General features: G+C 37.5%; 2 protein-coding genes across 3 annotated transcripts in view; one reads left to right on the top strand and one right to left on the bottom strand.

The window, feature by feature from the left end:
* The window catches only part of blmh (bleomycin hydrolase), an 82,837-nt gene that overhangs the window by 31,881 nt on the left and 31,683 nt on the right, over positions 1–19,273 (bottom strand). The window contains exon 3 of one of the 2 annotated variants that reach the window (XM_063016355.1): positions 8,809–8,899. In XM_063016355.1, the coding sequence (XP_062872425.1) occupies positions 8,809–8,827 (19 nt within the window). In that variant the 5' untranslated portion in view covers positions 8,828–8,899. Of the gene's footprint in view, positions 1–1,796; positions 1,895–8,808; positions 8,900–19,273 lie in introns of those variants that run through there. The other variant, XM_063016354.1, reaches the window with a different exon arrangement.
* The window catches only part of nova2 (NOVA alternative splicing regulator 2), a 67,659-nt gene continuing 64,503 nt past the window's right edge, over positions 16,118–19,273 (top strand). The window contains exon 1 of the mRNA XM_063016353.1: positions 16,118–16,770. Within this exon, the coding sequence (XP_062872423.1) occupies positions 16,614–16,770 (157 nt within the window). The 5' untranslated portion in view covers positions 16,118–16,613. The remainder of the gene's footprint in view (positions 16,771–19,273) is intronic.

The following is a 19,273-nucleotide window of genomic DNA, read 5'->3' as shown; positions in this document are numbered from 1 at the left end:
ATTTGCTCACACAAAGCCAAAATATCCCAATTCAGCCTCCATCCTACACTTGACAAATGACAAACATAGGTATTGCTTTAATAATAATAAAAGGATTATCTTATAACCAGTTTGGTGAATTTGCAGGACAGACATTGTGGAAATGATTCAGAAGCAATAATTCATTTTTGCATAGAGTTAATGTTAGTTAGATAAAAGTTAATGTACATTTACATAACATTTTTATTTACATGGGTCAATATGTTCCACTACTGCTGGGTGTTTTCAATTGTATTCTAACCAGTAATTGTTTGGGATGGGGTTAAAAACATTCCTTTATACAGTGGTACCTTGTAAGTCAACGTCCCCTAAACTCAAAATCTTTGAAACTTGGCACCCTTTGTCAAGAAATTTGTACCCTTGAAATCAACATTTCCCTTAAACTCAACGTGTTCAGTTTGTTTTACAATTACTCTACTGATGCCAATTCCCGCCTTGATTGAGTAGAGCGAGACTGACACACGGCCCCTCTGACGTGTGCAGTAGCCAACTGCATCTTTTCACCTTTTCACCCGTGTTCAGCTTGCTTTATAAAAATGTATTTATTTAATTTCAAATTAACAATGAACAGTCGCTTTGTTCAGCGCTCGGTTTGAGCGGTGCGGTAATACGTCATCAAAGTGTGCATATAAAACAAATCTGCATTTGTGTGGAATAACCGTCCGATTCACTCTGAAAGCGTCCACATGTAGCTGTATTTTCCTCACTGCTTCACTTTTAAACTTGTGTTAACAGCTTGGGGTTCTGAGAAATTGGGTTTCCGAGAATCAGCTTTTTATTTCAGTGTTTTTGTATTATATTTTTTTGTTATTTTCAGTGTATAAGTGTCAAAAACAACCCCATTGTTTGACATACGCCTAAAATATACGCAAGTCCACGGGACCATGGAACACATTAACAGGTTTCCCATACATCCTTATGGGAAAAAACACCTTGAAACTCCACGCCTTTTAAACTCAACGCCAGTCCCAGAACCAGTTGATGTTGAGTTTCAAGGTACCACTGTATTATCCAAGGTGCTGACCATTCATAGTGCTGAGGATTTTGTATGTAACTTTTATAATGGTAGAGTTTTTTGTAATTTTAGTAAAAAATAGCTCGACTTCACATGGCTAAGGAACAAATAAGGTTCCTGTTAGAACTAAAATGTACCGTGAATATAAAAATGGGCCATGTACAAATGAAAAGTCAATAAAATAAAAAAAAAAACAATAAAATATAAAATCTGATAACGGTGCATCTAGAAAGGACCAAAGGTGAGCTGGTAGGGTGACTTGCAACTTTTAGATAACGTCGAGCTTTAGAATGGTTACGTAACGTCTAGCTATATAGTTACATCATTTTAATTTAATTTAATAAAATGATGGTTTTAGGTAACTGAGTTGTAGTTCTAGTAAGAGGAACTAAAACTCGCTGTTCAGCATTAATACATAAAATAACAAACCAGCTCCAGCATTGTTTCTCGCACTACTTTCACTTTTGCTCACCAGTTAAACCACAGACATGTTTACATCTTAACCCCATATAAAAGCACAGTTTTGCTTATATAAGTATAATAAAGTAAAATAAGTACCAGCAGCGTAAGCTAATGTCATATTACTTCCAGTCCAGTGTGAGAGAACCGTGCAGCTCAGGCTAACCAGTAATGCTAACCCCAACATACCTGATTTTATTCAATAACTCCTTCAAACTGCACACTTACACTGTAACTAAACCCCCCGGCTGTGTGTTATTCATTAAAAGCACGTTAAACATACCAGTTTCCATGTTTGTAGGCAGACAGAGTGGTCGCTGTTAATAATATGAAACACTTCACAGCTTCAGCCGCTTTGTTTATTTCATTCAGCCGCACACAGCCAGTCTGAGAGAGCAAATCAGCGGAACAGCCGGATTCCCGGAAACAGGAAATGCATATTTGCTGGTAGTGATGGTGCTAGTATTGATTTCTGAATGATATATGAAACCGGTTTATACAGTCAGCACGAACACATTCAGTCACTGTTGTTCTTTTTATTTAGTGTACTTACTGTCCAAAAATACAGTCTATACAAGGGTGGCCTCTAATGTAACCCCAAAAAGGAGGGCATGGCAGTGGGCATCAGGATTTACATGTTCTTCATTTAGCAGACGCTGTTATCCAAAGCAATTGAAGATTAAGGGCCTTGCTCAAGGGCCCAACAGTGGCAACCTGGCAGTGGTGGGGCTTGAACCATAATTGATATAGTTTTGATGCAACTACATTTACATTTCATTTTCAGCATTTAGCACACGCTTTCATCCAAAGCGACTATCAATTTTGACTTTTAATAACACATTAATTTTTGAGCAACTGAGGGTTAAGGACCTTGGTGGGGTTTGAACCGGCAACCTTCTGAGTACTAGTCCAGTACCTTGACCACTGGGCTAACACTGTCCCTACAACTAGGGTTGCCAACTTTCAGAACTGGAAATAAGGAACACCCTGGGTTGGCAGAAGGCATGGGGTGGGATGGCGGTTAGGGTTGCACCTATACATCGCCATAGGAACATTAGCAAAATGTTTAATTTAGGCTGTTTAACATTTATTATTTTCATTCTTTATAATAATAAATCAAAACCATATTTTAGGCAAAACAACCTGCATAATGAACATCTGTCATGTTCTTTTATTGGAAGAAATAGGCAACCCAATAGGTAAAATCAAAATCATACATTTATTACAAAAATAGTAAGAAGATCAAACAGTATAAACCCGGCCGGGGACCTTTTCCCTGTCAAAAAGTGATCCAGTCAGCTATCTGAGCAATAAGAAAAAGTGTTTTACCGCTGTGCCACCTGAGTGCCCATGTTTAATAATATTGACTGTGAAGTTTACAGTTCAGCTGTAAACATGATATTGTTGAACTGTGAAATAATTCATGGTTAAATTGAAAGTTCATAGCGGAACTGTCAACTAGATTACTATGAAATTTCACAGTGGAAAAATGAAGTGGCCAAATTAGCATCAAAAGTTCATAGTAGAACTGTAAAGTAATTCAGAGTTTTACTATGAAATTTCATAGTACATTTTTCCTGGGACCAAATGAACTAGAAATTTGCCATATTAATGAACGTTCTACTTACCACATCTAGAGTCTACCACTTAGAAATAACATCAGACCCTCTTCAATCCCCTCTGTAATTTGAACCATTCTTGCAAACAGCCTTGATGAGTCCACACCGACACTGGTTCGAAGAGGGACATGCCACACACCACTGACAGGTTACTGGCAGCCAAGACTCGTTGATGCCAAAGGGCATGAAGGCTATGGTATCTGGTATGGGCTTGCAGAAAGGCTACTATGGCTCAGATTGCAGCTAATTTTATTGCTGTTTATGAGGTGACTGTGTGACAACACAGTGCAACAAACACCTCTGCGTATCTGGCTGCCTCGTAGCAGGCCAATGTGTCTTTGCTATGGAAGCACCTACAGTAGGGACGCAGGCTTCAAAACATTGATAGAAGGTTGACAGGTCTGAAATATTTCCAGTGTGATGTTTGGCTGGTTTAACGGCAGCTTTGTAGTAAAATAGTACAGATGCTAGACTGGCCTGGCAGCAGACCTGTTTCTCATAGAAGAAAACGGTGCATTATAAAAGTAATATACAACAATGGAGACTGTCCCAAACTGTTCATCAGCTGAAGTGTTCCATTAAGCAAAATAAAAAGACTTACACAACTACTACAAACTACATCTACACAAACGGTGTCTTCAGTTTCCAAACAATTATAGTATTTGTTCTAACTTTCTGGAGCCATCAAATAATAAAAAGTAGCTGTTTTAGTAATGTATGGCAACAGTAACTGTTGGTCCTTTACAGCAGAGACTTTTTTTTTTGCAACCCTCTCAAATAGTGTCTGGTCATGTAAGTGGAAAATGTTAACAGTTCCACATTTGTCCTAGGAGATTCTGTTGCCACCCTAATTATCCTGCTCACTCTGTGTGTGGGCAATGTAGATATATGTTCTTCTCCAGCTAGATTCTTATTTGTATTACAAATTTTGTAATCAACAAAACAATTTAAGCACAAAGTTGACTTTTTGAGAATACACAAAAAAGTCAGGGATTTGTTTAAATCTTTATATTATAAATATTGCCAAAACTACTACTACAATTCATGTTATTTTTTACTTAAAGTGTTATACCTATTTTATGATATGCAATAACAAATATTACAAGTATTTCTTCTAGTCTTTGCTAGTTTTTACTGCAAAAAAAGATGCTAGATAGATGCTAAACAACATAATCTGTGTCATAGATGTTTATTAACTGCATTAAAATAATTGGTTGACTTTTTGATAATACACAAATTTTAGAATTTCTTAGAATTGGGCACTACTAAACTAATTAATTAATTAGGCGCATTTGAACAAAAAGTCACATTAAAAAAAATCTTCATATTATAAATATTGCCAAAACTACTAATAAAATTCATGTTACTCTATACTTAAATTGTTATGAATATTTTATGTTATGCAATAAAGAATATTATATGTATTCCAAAAAGCTTTTTACTACTTTTTTGCTAGTTTTTACTAGTTTTTTGCAATTTTTTTGCTATTTTTTACTAGTTGTTTTTTAACTACTTTTTTGCTATTTTTTTAACTATTTTTTTTAACTACTGTTTTGCTAGTTTTTACTAGGTTTATTTGCTAGTTTTTACTACTTTTTTTTGCTAGTTTTTACTACTTTTTTGCTAGTTTTTACTAGGTTTTTTACTACTTTTTTTGCTATTTATTACTAGGTTTTTTTGACTACGTTTTTGCTATTTTTTACTAGTTTGTTTTACTACTGTTTTGCTAGTTTTTACTAGGTTTTTTTTTACTACTTTTTTGCTATTTTTTTACTACTTTTTTTGCTAGTTTTTACTAGGTTTATTTGCTAGTTTTTACTACTTTTTTTGCTAGTTTTTACTACTTTTTTGCTAGTTTTTTGCTAGTTTTTACTAGTTTTTTACTACTTTTTTTTTACTACTTTTTTTCTATTTGTTACTAGTTTTACTAGTTTTTCGCTATTTTTTGCAATTTTTTGCTATTTTTTACGAATTTTTTACGAATTTTTTGCTAGGTTTTTTTGTTAGTTTTTACTAGGTTTTTTTTACTAGTTTTTACTAGCAAAATGTCAAAAGGAAATTCTGTTAATTTACCAGCAGATGGCGCCAGACATTAAAATAGAACTTTGTTGGTGTTAGTCCGGTTTGATCTACCAGTAAAGCAGAGTGACAGCACGTCTCTTACTCATTATTTACCCAGAATGGATTATGCTGTCAACTTTTCATTTACCCTGTACAGTGTTTAGATGCACAAGGACCCAGGCTAGGATGGAGTAGTAACTGAAGATGAATGAATAAAGTATATTCTACTTGACGGAAGAAGAGTCTGAGGGATGATGGTTTTCTGTATTGTTAGAGCTTTGATGTTAGAAAGAGAACGTTTGTAATTTTTGTAATTTCACTCACAAATATAAGTGGCAACACAACAGTGGTAGATCTCATTACAACAGGTGATGGGACAGTTCACTGAAATGAGGTGAGACAACTGGAAGAACTGTGCAAAGTTAGCAACCTTATCTTGAATGTAGCAAGACTAGGGAGATGATGAATATCACACACCACACACATCTCCTAATCTGAATAGCACAACAGTGGAAATAGTGAGCAGCTTTAAATTCCTGGGATTACACATCTCCTACGACCTTTCCTGGTTCCAAAACTCATTCGCCATCATAAGAAAGGCCCAACAACACCTGTACTTCCTCAGAAAGCTGAAGTGAATTCAACAATCCTCTCTACCTTCTGCTGATGTGCAGGGGAGAGCATCCTGTTCTGCTGCATCACAGTGTGGTATAGCAGCTGCACCGAAGTCAAAGGGAAAGCTCATCAGAGGGTAATAAACTGCTCAGTGCATCACTGCCACCTGCCTTTCTAACATCGGGAAGATTTACCACTGAAGGTGTCAGAAGACAAAGAGCCGTAAACATCCTATTCATGGGTGTTTACTCTGCTCCCCTCAGGGAGGAGGCTGTGCAGCATGACAACACGGACCAACAGATTCAGAAACACCCTTAGGCCATGCTATGATCTTTAAATGTCAAAGGAAATTTTAAATATTTTATATTTTTATATCCTGATTTTTCTGTACATTTCTTAATATTATACCTTTCTATTATTTAGAGGTTATTAGAGGTTTATATGTTGACACCTGTCAACCTGTCTATCTATCTGTCTATCTAGCTAGGTACTGTCTAGCTAGCTAGCTAGCTAATCAGCTCACATCAAGAAGGTCCTGGGTTTGATCCCCAGGTGGGGTGGTCCGGGTCCTTTCTGTGTGGAGTTTGCATGTTCTCCCTGTGTTTGCATGGGTTTCCTCTGGGTGCTCCGGTTTCCTTCCCCAGTTCAAAGAGATGCAATGAGGTGAATTGGAGACACTAAATTGTCCATGACTGTGTTTGATATAACTTTGTGAACTGATGAATCTGTTTGTCTGTCTGTCCGTCCGCCCGTCCATCCGTCTGTCCTAGCTAACTGTCGCCTCACAGCAAGGAGGTCATGGGTTTGATCCCCAGGTGGGGCGGTCTGAGTCCTTTCTGTGTGGAGTTAGCTTGTTCTCCCCGTGTCCATGACTGTGTTTGATATAACCTTGTGAACTGATGAACCTTGTGTAATGAGTAACTACCGTTCCTGTCATGAATGTAACCAAAGTGTAAAACATAATGTTAAAAACCTAATACACAAATCTATCTATCTATCTATCTATCTATCTATCTATCTATCTATCTATCTATCTATCTATCTATCTATCTATCTATCTATCTATCTATCTATCTATCTATCTATCTATCTATCTATCTATCTATCTATCTATCTATCTATCTATCTATCTATCTATCTATCTATCTATCTAATCTAGCCAGCCAGCCAGCCAGCCAGCCAGCTAGATGCTAAGCAACATAATATGTCATATATGTTTATTAATAGTCCAGCATAAACTGTGTTAAATATGAACTACAATAAATATTGTGTTTGCTTCAGCATTACAATAATTAGTTCAGTTATTTGTAGCTGGTTAGCAGCTATTCGAAGCAGAAAGGTTTTACAGTTTTTCTCAGTCGATTTGGTACATTTCTCACATCATAATTTACATTGGCATCACAAGTGCATTTCTCAAAACAGTTAGTGCAAACAGCAAAACTCAATGAAATACCTGCAATAAATACTTGTTTTTGCCTCAAAAGCAAATATTTATGTCAATCAACTTGTCAGTGCCATCAGAATGTCTAGTCTGTGTGTCATTGCCTATGAACAATGCAGTCAAAATACTTAGTCATGTTGTCAGTGCAACAGTGTACACTGTAAGTATATTCTGATGGAAACTAGCTAAGCTTTTGATTACAAGAACGCTGCACATTCTGTGGCATATCAATTGAAACGGTTTGTGTTACACACAAAATACAAACTTATACAGAACACAAAGTTACACATGACTGTATGTGGGAGACTGACAGCAAGAAATTGGACTGGAATCAAATTTATACAGTAATATTCTTTTACTGTATTGTTCGCACTGCAATTTGTTGACAAAAAAAATCAGATAGAAATTCAGGAAAGACAGACAACTGTTTGGCACTCTATAACAAAGAAAAAACTACAAAATTAAAAACTTACTCTAAACATTCAAAACAACCTGAGACAACAACTTAAAGAATTATAGTGCTTTCTTTTCTATACATCCTGACGCTCCTCTCTGTTGGGCCACATGTTTTCATCCACGTCACACTGGATATCTTCCTTTGCAATGCAGCGTGGAAAGGATCTCCTGGAGTGCCTAATCCAGCCTCTGCAGGCATCTTCTGTGATATCCTCACAAGCTGCATCCATGGCAGCCAGCAGGTTCATCTGGGTGTGCGGCTGGTGATCGTACACCTTCCATCTCCAGGCTGAGAAGAACTCCTTAATTGGGTTCAGGAATAGGGAGTAGGGTGGGAGGAATTCCATCAGCATTCTATAATGATTGGCAAACCATTGCCTGATGGTGTTAGAGTGGCATGGACTCTCCTACCTCTTCCTCTGTTTTGTCCCCTCAGCCTTCCACCACACAGCCTTACCCCTCTTCTTGGCTGTTCACCCTGTACACGGCCTTGTCTTTCCATTGTGAGACTTTGTGACATTGCAATGTTTTGTGTCTATATATGTTTGTCAATTGAAGGTTCATGAGATGTACCTCTGACCTATGGTTGAGAGCTGTTTGACCATTGGTTGATCTAAACCTTCACAAATTCCCCTTCTTAACTGAAAGCCAAGATTCACCTGAGAACAATTTAATCAATTTATGATAAATTACCAAAATTTACCAAAAAAGTTTCATAGAAATGTACATATTGTGCCTGAGAGATAATGACAACATGTTCAGCACTTTTGCATGTAATGACCTAGGCAATGACCCAAAGCCTAAATGTTTTGGAGGGTAAGACAATTCAACAGACAATCAGTAGAACACATTTTGATAAACATGACATAAGCAATTGATAATGCAAAAAACAGCAGACAATTGTACATGACCATTTGCATGAATGTACAAAAGCATTTGCAAAATGTGAAACACAATGAGAAAAGCTATTATGATCTGCACAAGTGACAAGGAGATGTGGAGATTGAATGAACAGTTTTGAGAATTTCAATTCTGATCTGAGAAATGAACCAAATCGACTGAGAAAAACTGTAAACCCTGGTGTAGACAATGGATTTCTTTACCTTTGTTCAATAGCCTCATCTGTTGTAATGCTTCATTTGCACCTTTCAGCCTCCAGATGGAGCCTCTTCTTTTTCTGTCTGGTGCTGAAGCCTGAGAGACATGAGATGCGTTGTGCTAAAGTGATTCTGGTTTTGTTCATATGCTTTTAGTGCAAATACTGCAAATGGTGTAACAATAAACAGGACTTAAAGACAGCAAGAGTGTCTGGATGTTGTAGAATATCTGAGCAGTGCAGTAAATGCATACTTGACACCTACAGCATCCTGTAGGTACTCTTGTGGTTTTGGCAGAACTGTGGATTCCTGGTGTGTCACCCGTTGTGGTTTTCCAAATGTTTTTATTACAACAACAACCCGATGATTATTCAAAACAAAGCCTGTTTACGATGTAGACATTATCGAGTAACCCGTGCTGTATTAAACTACTCGCTGCCTATAAATGACCCTGGAATTTGATGCCAGATGTTGCCTAATCCATCCAGCTCACCCAGGTTCTCTCAATAGACCACGTAAACAATAGTGGTGGTGCTTTTCTGAAGAAGGGGGCAGATGGGGTCCCCTTTTTGAACAATGTCTGCGATGTGGGGGAAGGGCTCATGCATTCAAAGTCACCCCTGACTGGATGTCATGCCAGCTTTCTCTTTTCAGCACTGTGATAGCAAGGGGGTGAAACATCAGTTGATGTGAAAGCTCATGAATCCATATTGCAGGAATGGAGGGTTTTACCAATTGCCATCTGTCTGAAATGTACAAATGAGCATTATGATTTCCTGAGAAGGTTTGAATTCAATATATTTTTCTGTACCGTTTGAGCTGGCTTGCACTTTCTTTTTGTTCAAAGACAATTTATTATTTTATAGGAGGTGGGGGATTTTTGTACATTTTGTAAGAAAGGCCCTAAATTCAGAAGATAAATTTAATTAATAGCACATGTCTGTGGGGGATTTTCCATGACAGTTTTACACTATGCTTCTTCTAGCCTGATACTCTGTAGCATCATTCACAAGAACTATAAAAAGAATTATTCTTGTGTCCAGTAATAGAAGCTTAAACATGTGGCTTTCAGTGTGTAAAATCAGTATTTCAAGCTGCTTAGGACCCATTTCCTGTATAAATTGGGTTTATATTTTGTAAAATGCCGTAAACAGAAGAATCTAAGAGTTGTTAATTCTCTGGAATCTTTGTTTAGCACAGTTTTTCATTACCCTTCTTATTAATGAGACTTTTTAATAGTTTGGGAATCATGGACACTAATTGTTTCAGTTTTGCAAGTGTAATTTTCATCATTCTTGCTTGATACCTGACTTTAGCTCCTCAACAGTCCATGGTCGTAATTGTCTGATTCTCCTCTTTATGATTCACCATACATTTTTAATAGGAGACACTTCTGAACTACAGGCAGATCAGTCAAGCACATGTACTTTGTGTCTATAAAGCCACACTGTTGTAGAACGAACAAAATGAGATGAGAGGCCTGCCATTGTCTTGTCAAAATAACCACAGACAAAGATTTTAACCTAATAGCATAACTTTGCATCAATTGTACAGTATTTTAACACACATGCAAGTCCCCCATGCCATGGGCACTGATGCACCTTGATACCATAACAGTCGTTGGTTTTTGGAGCTTTTGCTGATAACAGTTTGGATGGTCCTTTTCATCTTTGTCACAGAGGACTCAATGTCCTGAAAAGTGGAATCATCTAACCACAGAAGACATTTCCACTGTTTTTTAGACCATCAGAATCACTTTATTTCACCAGGTATGTTACACATCCAAGGAATTTGTTTTGGTGATACACATAATAGTACACACAATACCCATGTATGACATGGAACATACAGTATATAACAGACCAGACAGCACACGGACTGTTAACAAGTATTTAACCAAGGGAACAACTGTAGTTAAGAAGTGTTACGGCACTTCTGCCAGACTGAAGTGTTTAAAAAAGGTGATGTCCAGGATGAGAGGGGTCTGCTGAAATGTCCTCAGGCCCAGAACTATGTGGTATTTCTAAATACAAGTGATGTCTGGCTTTTATTTTGTGCAATAGAGTTTTAGGTTGCATTTCATGTTGCAGTGGTGGACTATGTTAAGTAACAACACTTTTCTGAGGTTTTCCCGAGCCTGTTACCAATTCATTTGCCTATAGTGCAATGTTTTGAAATGCTGTACCTTTACTACTCTATCAACTTTTTTGCCCCTTCTCGAGTGTTTTCTTAAACAAATTCTTAATGTGTTTTAAAACTACAATGAAGTTAATAAATGCAACATTGGAAATCTTTTCTTTTTACTTTAGTCAGTTAAATAAAGATTTGAGAGAATTAACAAATCACAGATTCTCTTTTTATTGTGTTTTACAAAACAACCCAACTTCTCTGGAAAAAAAAAAAAAAGTCTATTGCAGTGCAACTCAAATGTTTACATATTAATTACATTTAAAAAAGCAAACCAGCCTATACACTGGAAGAACATACCAGACTCCTAAAGACAGAGACCAGAGACAAGGATCAAACCAAATATCCTTTGGAAACATGTTGCTATTCAGTACACAAACTACCAGCTCTGCCATTGTGCTGTCTTGATTTTATGTTTGCAATCCTCAAAGCTTCAAAGCTATGATGGCATGGTGGCGCATTAAGTAGTGGTGCAGTATATCAGGATCCAGTAGACCTTACCTCCTTACCTCTATTTACTGTCTATAAGAAGTACATTTCTTCCCAACCTCTCAAAATGTAAGTGGCTTAGTTGTGGGTGTTTGATGTTCTGCAATGGAATGACACCCTGTCCACAGTGCCCTGCTCTGCACCCCTTGCTTTCAAAACAGACCCTGTACACACAGTGTACATGTGGATAAAATAGTTACTTTACAAACTATAAACATATGACACATTGCCGAATTGGCCAACATTATAAACATTACTCTCACTCTCAAGTATGAAGATGTATATAAGTATTTACATACACTACACTGCATACATAAAATACAAAATAAATTGAGTATTTTATTTGTGTGGTTGCAGCACCTACTGTACATTTTACAGTATGTTTTACCTATGGTGCATGGGAGAATTTATGACCCTATTTCAAAATTACCTCACATCCTTTTAAAATCTACTTATATAAAAATGCATTAAATTATGATTTTAGCTCAATGAAAAATGGAATTCACACACTCCCCACTTATAGGGCCAATTTAGGGCCACTTTGCGCTTATAGGACCATTTTAAAGAAGCTAATTCAACTTTTGATGGGAGGAAACCAGAGTATCTGGAGGAAGCCCACATGAACCTAAACAGAACATATCAGCATCCTCATAGAAAGTAAACAAAGGTGACCCTGGGCCTTCTCTTAGCACTCTCTAACAGATATTTTTAAATTATGGTAATAAAACATTCCTATTTATACCAAGTATGCTATTCTTTTATTACATACTGTACATCATTTTTACATATTAAAAGGCATTATTTATTACAGTGTTGATTCCACTGCTCAACAAAAGACAAATCAAACTTGTTTAGGATCTTATAATAATAAAATACTTCTACATAAAGCGTTCAACAGCAGGGGTCTTCAATAAGTCCAAAAACCTGACTCATAGGATTTCTAGTATGAACAGAGACACAGTAATAATTTATAATGATAAACAGCGATTTAGTCAAAAGAGTTGTGATTCTTCATGTTAAAAAATGTTTCTTGGCTGATGGTACCCTTAGAAAAAAAATTAATGTGCTTTGCCTGCCACCCCCTCTAAAAAAATGAATAAATACAGGTAAATACAGATGAGGTTCAAACAAAAAGGTTATGCAGGACAATTCCATCAATATGTATTTATCAGTGGGGTTATTATTATTATTTTTTAATCTTACAAATCTCCACAGAGATGGATATATTACAGGCTGCACTTTTGAACTTTTAAAGAAGGTTCAGGTATATTAAAATGTAATGATTGGGAGGGGATGGCAACTGGCTTTTTTTAGGCTAAGTGTGTAGCACTGTCGCCTCACAGCAAGAAGGTCCTGGGTTCGATCTCCAGGTGGGGCGGTCTGGGTCCTTTCTGTGTGGAGTTTGCATGTTCTCCCCGTGTCTGTGTGTTTCCTCCGGGTGCTCCGTTTCCTCCCACAGTCCAAAGACATGCAAGTGAGGTGAATTGGAGATACAAAATTGTCCATGACTGTGTTCGATATAACTTTGTGAATTGATGAATCCTGTGTAATGAGTAACTACCGTTTCTGTCATGGATGTAACCAAAGTGTAAAACATGACGTTAAAATCCTAATAAACAAACAAACAAACATAAATAACAGTATGTATGTTTATGTATTTTTTATGTATATATACAGTGTATCACAAAAGTGAGTACACCCCTCACATTTCTGCAGATATTTAAGTATATCTTTTCATGGGACAACACTGACAAAATGACACTTTGACACAATGAAAAGTAGTCTGTGTGCAGCTTATATAACAGTGTAAATTTATTCTTCCCTCAAAATAACTCAATATACAGCCATTAATGTCTAAACCACCGGCAACAAAAGTGAGTACACCCCTAAGAGACTACCCCTAAATGTCCAAATTGAGCACTGCTTGTCATTTTCCCTCCAAAATGTCATGTGATTTGTTAGTGTTACTAGGTCTCAGGTGTGCATAGGGAGCAGGTGTGTTCAATTTAGTAGTACAGCTCTCACACTCTCTCATACTGGTCACTGAAAGTTCCAACATGGCACCTCATGGCAAAGAACTCTCTGAGGATCTTAAAGACGAATTGTTGCGCTACATGAAGATGGCCAAGGCTACAAGAAGATTGCCAACACCCTGAAACTGAGCTGCAGCACAGTGGCCAAGATCATCCAGCGTTTTAAAAGAGCAGGGTCCACTCAGAACAGACCTCGCGTTGGTCGTCCAAAGAAGCTGAGTGCACGTGCTCAGCGTCACATCCAACTGCTGTCTTTGAAAGATAGGCGCAGGAGTGCTGTCAGCATTGCTGCAGAGATTGAAAAGGTGGGGGGTCAGCCTGTCAGTGCTCAGACCATACGCCGCACACTACATCAAATTGGTCTGCATGGCTGTCACCCCAGAAGGAAGCCTCTTCTGAAGTCTCTACACAAGAAAGCCCGCAAACAGTTTGCTGAAGACATGTCAACAAAGGACATGGATTACTGGAACCATGTCCTATGGTCTGATGAGACCAAGATTAATTTGTTTGGTTCAGATGGTCTCAAGCATGTGTGGCGGCAATCAGGTGAGGAGTACAAAGATAAGTGTGTCATGCCTACAGTCAAGCATGGTGGTGGGAATGCCATGGTCTGGGGCTGCATGAGTGCAGCAGGTGTTGGGGAGTTACATTTCATTGAGGGACACATGAACTCCAATATGTACTGTGAAATACTGAAGCAGAGCATGATCCCCTCCCTCCGGAAACTGGGTCGCAGGGCAGTGTTCCAGCATGATAATGACCCCAAACACACCTCTAAGACGACCACTGCTTTATTGAAGAGGCTGAGGGTAAAGGTGATGGACTGGCCAAGCATGTCTCCAGACCTAAACCCAATAGAACATCTTTGGGGCATCCTCAAGCGGAAGGTGGAGGAGCGCAAAGTCTCGAATATCCGCCAGCTCCGTGATGTCGTCATGGAGGAGTGGAAAAGCATTCCAGTGGCAACCTGTGAAGCTCTGGTAAACTCCATGCCCAGGAGAGTTAAGGCAGTTCTGGGAAATAATGGTGGCCACACAAAATATTGACACTTCAGGAACTTTCACTAAGGGGTGTACTCACTTTTGTTGCCGGTGGTTTAGACATTAATGGCTGTATATTGAGTTATTTTGAGGGAAGAATAAATTTACACTGTTATATAAGCTGCACACAGACTACTTTTCATTGTGTCAAAGTGTCATTTTGTCAGTGTTGTCCCATGAAAAGATATACTTAAATATCTGCAGAAATGTGAGGGGTGTACTCACTTTTGTGATACACTGTATATATTAGGGCTGTCGAAGTTAACGCGATAATAACGCATTAACGCGACCTCAATTTAACGCGATTAAAAAAATTAGTGCCATTAACGCAAATTCTAGTTCATGTTGACACTTGACTGGTAGAACAAACGTTTTAATGTCGGACTTGCCACCGTTTTTCATTTGCGGTTTGTTAACATAATGTAACCGATCGTGGTAGTGATGCACTTGCATAATAAAGAAATAAATACACGCTATATTCACAAGTTGTCGGGAGCAGAACACTTTATTACACTTAATTAACTTCTTCTTCTGTACCGAATACCGGAAAGCTGAGTCGAGCACGTTAGTTCATAAACTATGGAAGCCCCAAAGGGTCAAAACACACTCACTTCGTGTAGAAACGTCCATCAAACCATCGTCACGATACAACCACAGACAAGTCTGATACAATAACTACGCCTTATCCCACCTAAAGCACCGCTGATCTACAGTGTTTGCTGATGGAGAAATTCTAAACTACAATCTGACATTTACTGCCTAGTATGTGAGTGAATAAAACTCCCTTACAGTTTTCTCTTGTCCCAGCAGTTTTTAACATAAGTACATTTAGCATAAAATGTGTTCACCATTTTAATTGTAACATTTCACTTAAAAATCCTTGTTTTCTATAACATTTACACAGATTTTTTTAACTATTAACTATATGAAATTCTGAGATTAATCGCGATTAAAATTTTTAATCGTTTGACAGCCCTAATATATATATATATATATAAGGTGATATATATGTGAATATTACCTTGACCAGGGTGAGTGTTTATAGAATATTTAAGTGGATATACATATATCCATTGTCTGTTTTACCATCGCTTTATCCTGGTCAGGGTCGCGGTGGGTGCAGTTCACCAATTGAGGGTTAAGGGCCTTGCTCAATGGCCCAACAGCAGCAACCTGGCAGTGGTGGGGCTTGAACCAGCAACCTTCTGGTTACTAGTTCATTACCTTAACCACTAGGCTACTGCTTGCCAGGTAGACAGGCGGACAGTTCGCCACACACGTGTGTGTGTGTGTGTGATATGAATATAAGTCACCTATCAGTATATGCAGGACTGTATGTAGGACTGTTATTGTTATGCTATATTCTTTGACTGATGAGTGATGCTGGAACGTTCACGCCCACTGTTGTCTTTCAAGGCGACGCCCCGCCTTCCTCATTATCATACGACAGATTTTGCCCAATTAATCAAAGGGAGGGCGTGGCTTAATCGCGAGCGTTTGACAGCCAACACAGTGACGTCACACGAGGCTCAGAGCCGCATCGGTAAGCTCAGAGATGCTGTGAGTGTGAGCGCAGCATCTTCCACTTCCACGATCCGGGAAAAACACGCAGCTCTGCACCTAAATCTCGCATCCGCATATATTAATACACTCTAATATCTGGACTTTACTAACATATCCGCTCACCAAAAGCAGCTGGGATCCGTTACTGCACGGAGCTTTTTTGTTTTGCGTCATTTATTTGCTTATTATTTATTCGACCTATTTATAGTCCATCCATGAGGAGATCGCCACCAGAAGACAAAGCAGCGCGTAGGTTATAGGAAGGAATAAACGAGCCCGAAGACACTCCTGGACACGAACAACCCGCTCCTGAATGCTGATTTGAATCTGTTAATCCGGCGGGGCATCATCTTCATCCGCACTGTGCCGCACATTTCGCTGTTTTTTGAGGGATTTTTGCGCATCGGGATCGCAGCACACAGCACATAACACACGCACGCACAGGTCTGTTCATCTCAACCTGAGATTTGAGGTGCACGATCGTTTCGACCGTGAGAAAATGATGGCCGGCGGGGCAGTGCAGCAAAACGGCATTTTCTCCAATCCGCACCACCACAATCAGCAGCCGCATATGGAGTCGGACCCGCCGGATTCGCGCAAGAGACCATTAGAGACGCCGACCGAGGCCAGCAGCACCAAGCGCACCAACACAGGGGGTAAGAACTGTAATAAACAACGATCGGGCCTGAATACTGATCAGGGTGCATCTGTTTCACTGTGTTGTTGTGCTTAGATCGGCCATGGCGCAGCGGAATGTTGATTTTTGATGTTTAATTTACAATTTCTGTGACGCATCGTTTAAACAGTGGTGCGTTCAAAGGCGAAACATTTGATGTTGATTACGCAGTGGTGCGTTCATTAAAATACAACTCCGCACATAGTATGTGATTGCTTCCATTTTCCAGCATCAAGGCCTATACGCATAAACACGTTTTAATGAGAAAATATCTAATACGAGTTAAGGATTGGTATAAAACGAATTATTTAGTGTAAATAAGAAACAGCGAACAGCGAGCATCATTGTTATTTACATCCTTGGATGACCTTGCTTTATACGCTTAACCGATATTGCGTTTTTGCATTTTAGTCTGTTTTAAACAACTTGCTGAAAATATAGCCTAGTATTTTAGCAAATAAAGGTAAGAATAACAGCACTAAATGCTAGGCAGTACAAATAGACAAGGCCCAAATTGTCAAAACTGGCCAACACAAATTTGCATACTAATATGTTAAGCAGTAAATAGTATGATACAATTGTAATGCTATGTACTACACTACTAAAGTATGCAGTGCTCAAGTATGCAGGTTTGAGCTATCGGCATGGCAACCCATTAAGCATCATCTGATTCAAGTGTACAGACATTTCGGTTCAAATCTTCATCACTACACCAGGCCCATGCATTTCATACCACATCAAATTTCACATTTAAAAGGACGATATCAGCACAATAAATCAGCATTTATCTATCTATCAGTATCAGTAAATCTACAAGCAGAACAACATCCCCTTCTGATGCTTGCTGCATAGACAAAAAGAAATCAATGTTTTCTGCATTGGCAATAAGAAAAAAGGCCATGCTGTACCCGTGGGAGGCATTACACACAAACACCATTTGCCCAAATGAAATGGCTGTTAAAATGGAAAGAGCAGGGCTGGAACGGGGAGTATCAGTTAATGTTCAGCCCAGCTGTATTATCCTACAGAATATCACTGCACTTAGATATCAGAAACCTTTTTCTACAGCAGAGTGGATGCAGTCTTGTGCAAACAGCAAAAAGTTCACACCCCTGGTTGATTTAAAATGTTACTATATCATCTACAGGGAATGAACTTTTATGCACATTTTAATTCATAATTACTGTTTATTTGCTAAATTCAATTTAAAAATCATATATTAAGTGTGGCCTGTGCAAGAGTTAAGGCACGTATATTTTATGTTTTACTTTCAAATGTCAAACTTTAGATAATGTGTTTGCTTATTAGTAAAATAAGTATTGATATGCATTTCAGAAGTGAAAGTGTAAACATGCACTTTTGTAACAGGGATGGAATTATTGACCTTGTTTTACATCAACAAAAAATGCGTTTTTAGCAATTTCATTTTTAAAGTTTGAAATGACTCATACTATGGGCCCCACTGTGAATGCAGCCCCTCCACCCCTGGTTTGGCCTGCATCAAAATATGTTAATATATCTATTAGGATATTTTAATTTAGATTAAAGATATACCTACAAACTAATTTTTAGGTCTACAACTTGACATGCATTTTGTGTCAAATTTTCTGTTAAATAATGTATTAAATATGAACGTAGATAACTTCTTTATGTAAACACAGATTAAATGAATCAAAATAAATTTCCATGCTTCCAAATACAAATAAATAAATGATCAAATAGGTAATTTGATTTTATAAAATTCTAGTTTACCATAACTTTACGTCTGATAACGTCTAAAACGTACACAACAAAATAACATTTAAATTATTAAAAAGCTTTCCGCTGTTAATACTGATTTTCCTAAACAACTAAAAATAAAAGGTTATATTTTGGTATGCTGTAAAATATAGAAATAAGTATTACATTAAATAAGATTCTAAATCCTAAAAAAGTGATTTTTGTGGTGCAATGATATAATCAATAGCCCTTTCACAAATATTAAAAAAGGTAAATATTTAGTCATGGTTAGGCTGGGTATGACACTACAATGATTAATAAATACAGTTTTCTGGAGTGGAAAAATGCCTAAATACTATTTTTTACTTGTTGTTGAGACACCAGACATTACGCTTAATAGATTCTAGCTTTAAATACAATATTGTAACTATAAATATAATTATTACAGTTTTAATAAGAATTTAATTCACTCGACAAACAGTAAATAAGGTTATATATACTGTATATATATATATAGTATTAATTAAATAATGTTATAATAATATTAATATTATATATTGTTATAATATTATAACAATCATAATCAGACTAACATTTGTGCTTTAATGAATGGCGTTTATGTACGTCCTTATTTAAAGCCTGTATAGCTGTATAATACATTTACAAAAAATGTTAATTTAATTAATTATAGCTTGACAGATTTTAGTAAACAAAGCTAGAATGATAAAAGTGGGTCATTAAATTGCACATTTGAAGAAAAACTG

This window comes from Trichomycterus rosablanca, chromosome 20 (genome assembly GCF_030014385.1).
Source record: "Trichomycterus rosablanca isolate fTriRos1 chromosome 20, fTriRos1.hap1, whole genome shotgun sequence".
Classification (NCBI taxonomy): domain Eukaryota; kingdom Metazoa; phylum Chordata; class Actinopteri; order Siluriformes; family Trichomycteridae; genus Trichomycterus; species Trichomycterus rosablanca.
Note: the sequence above shows the minus strand (reverse complement) of the source record. Positions and strands in the feature narration are given on the sequence as shown.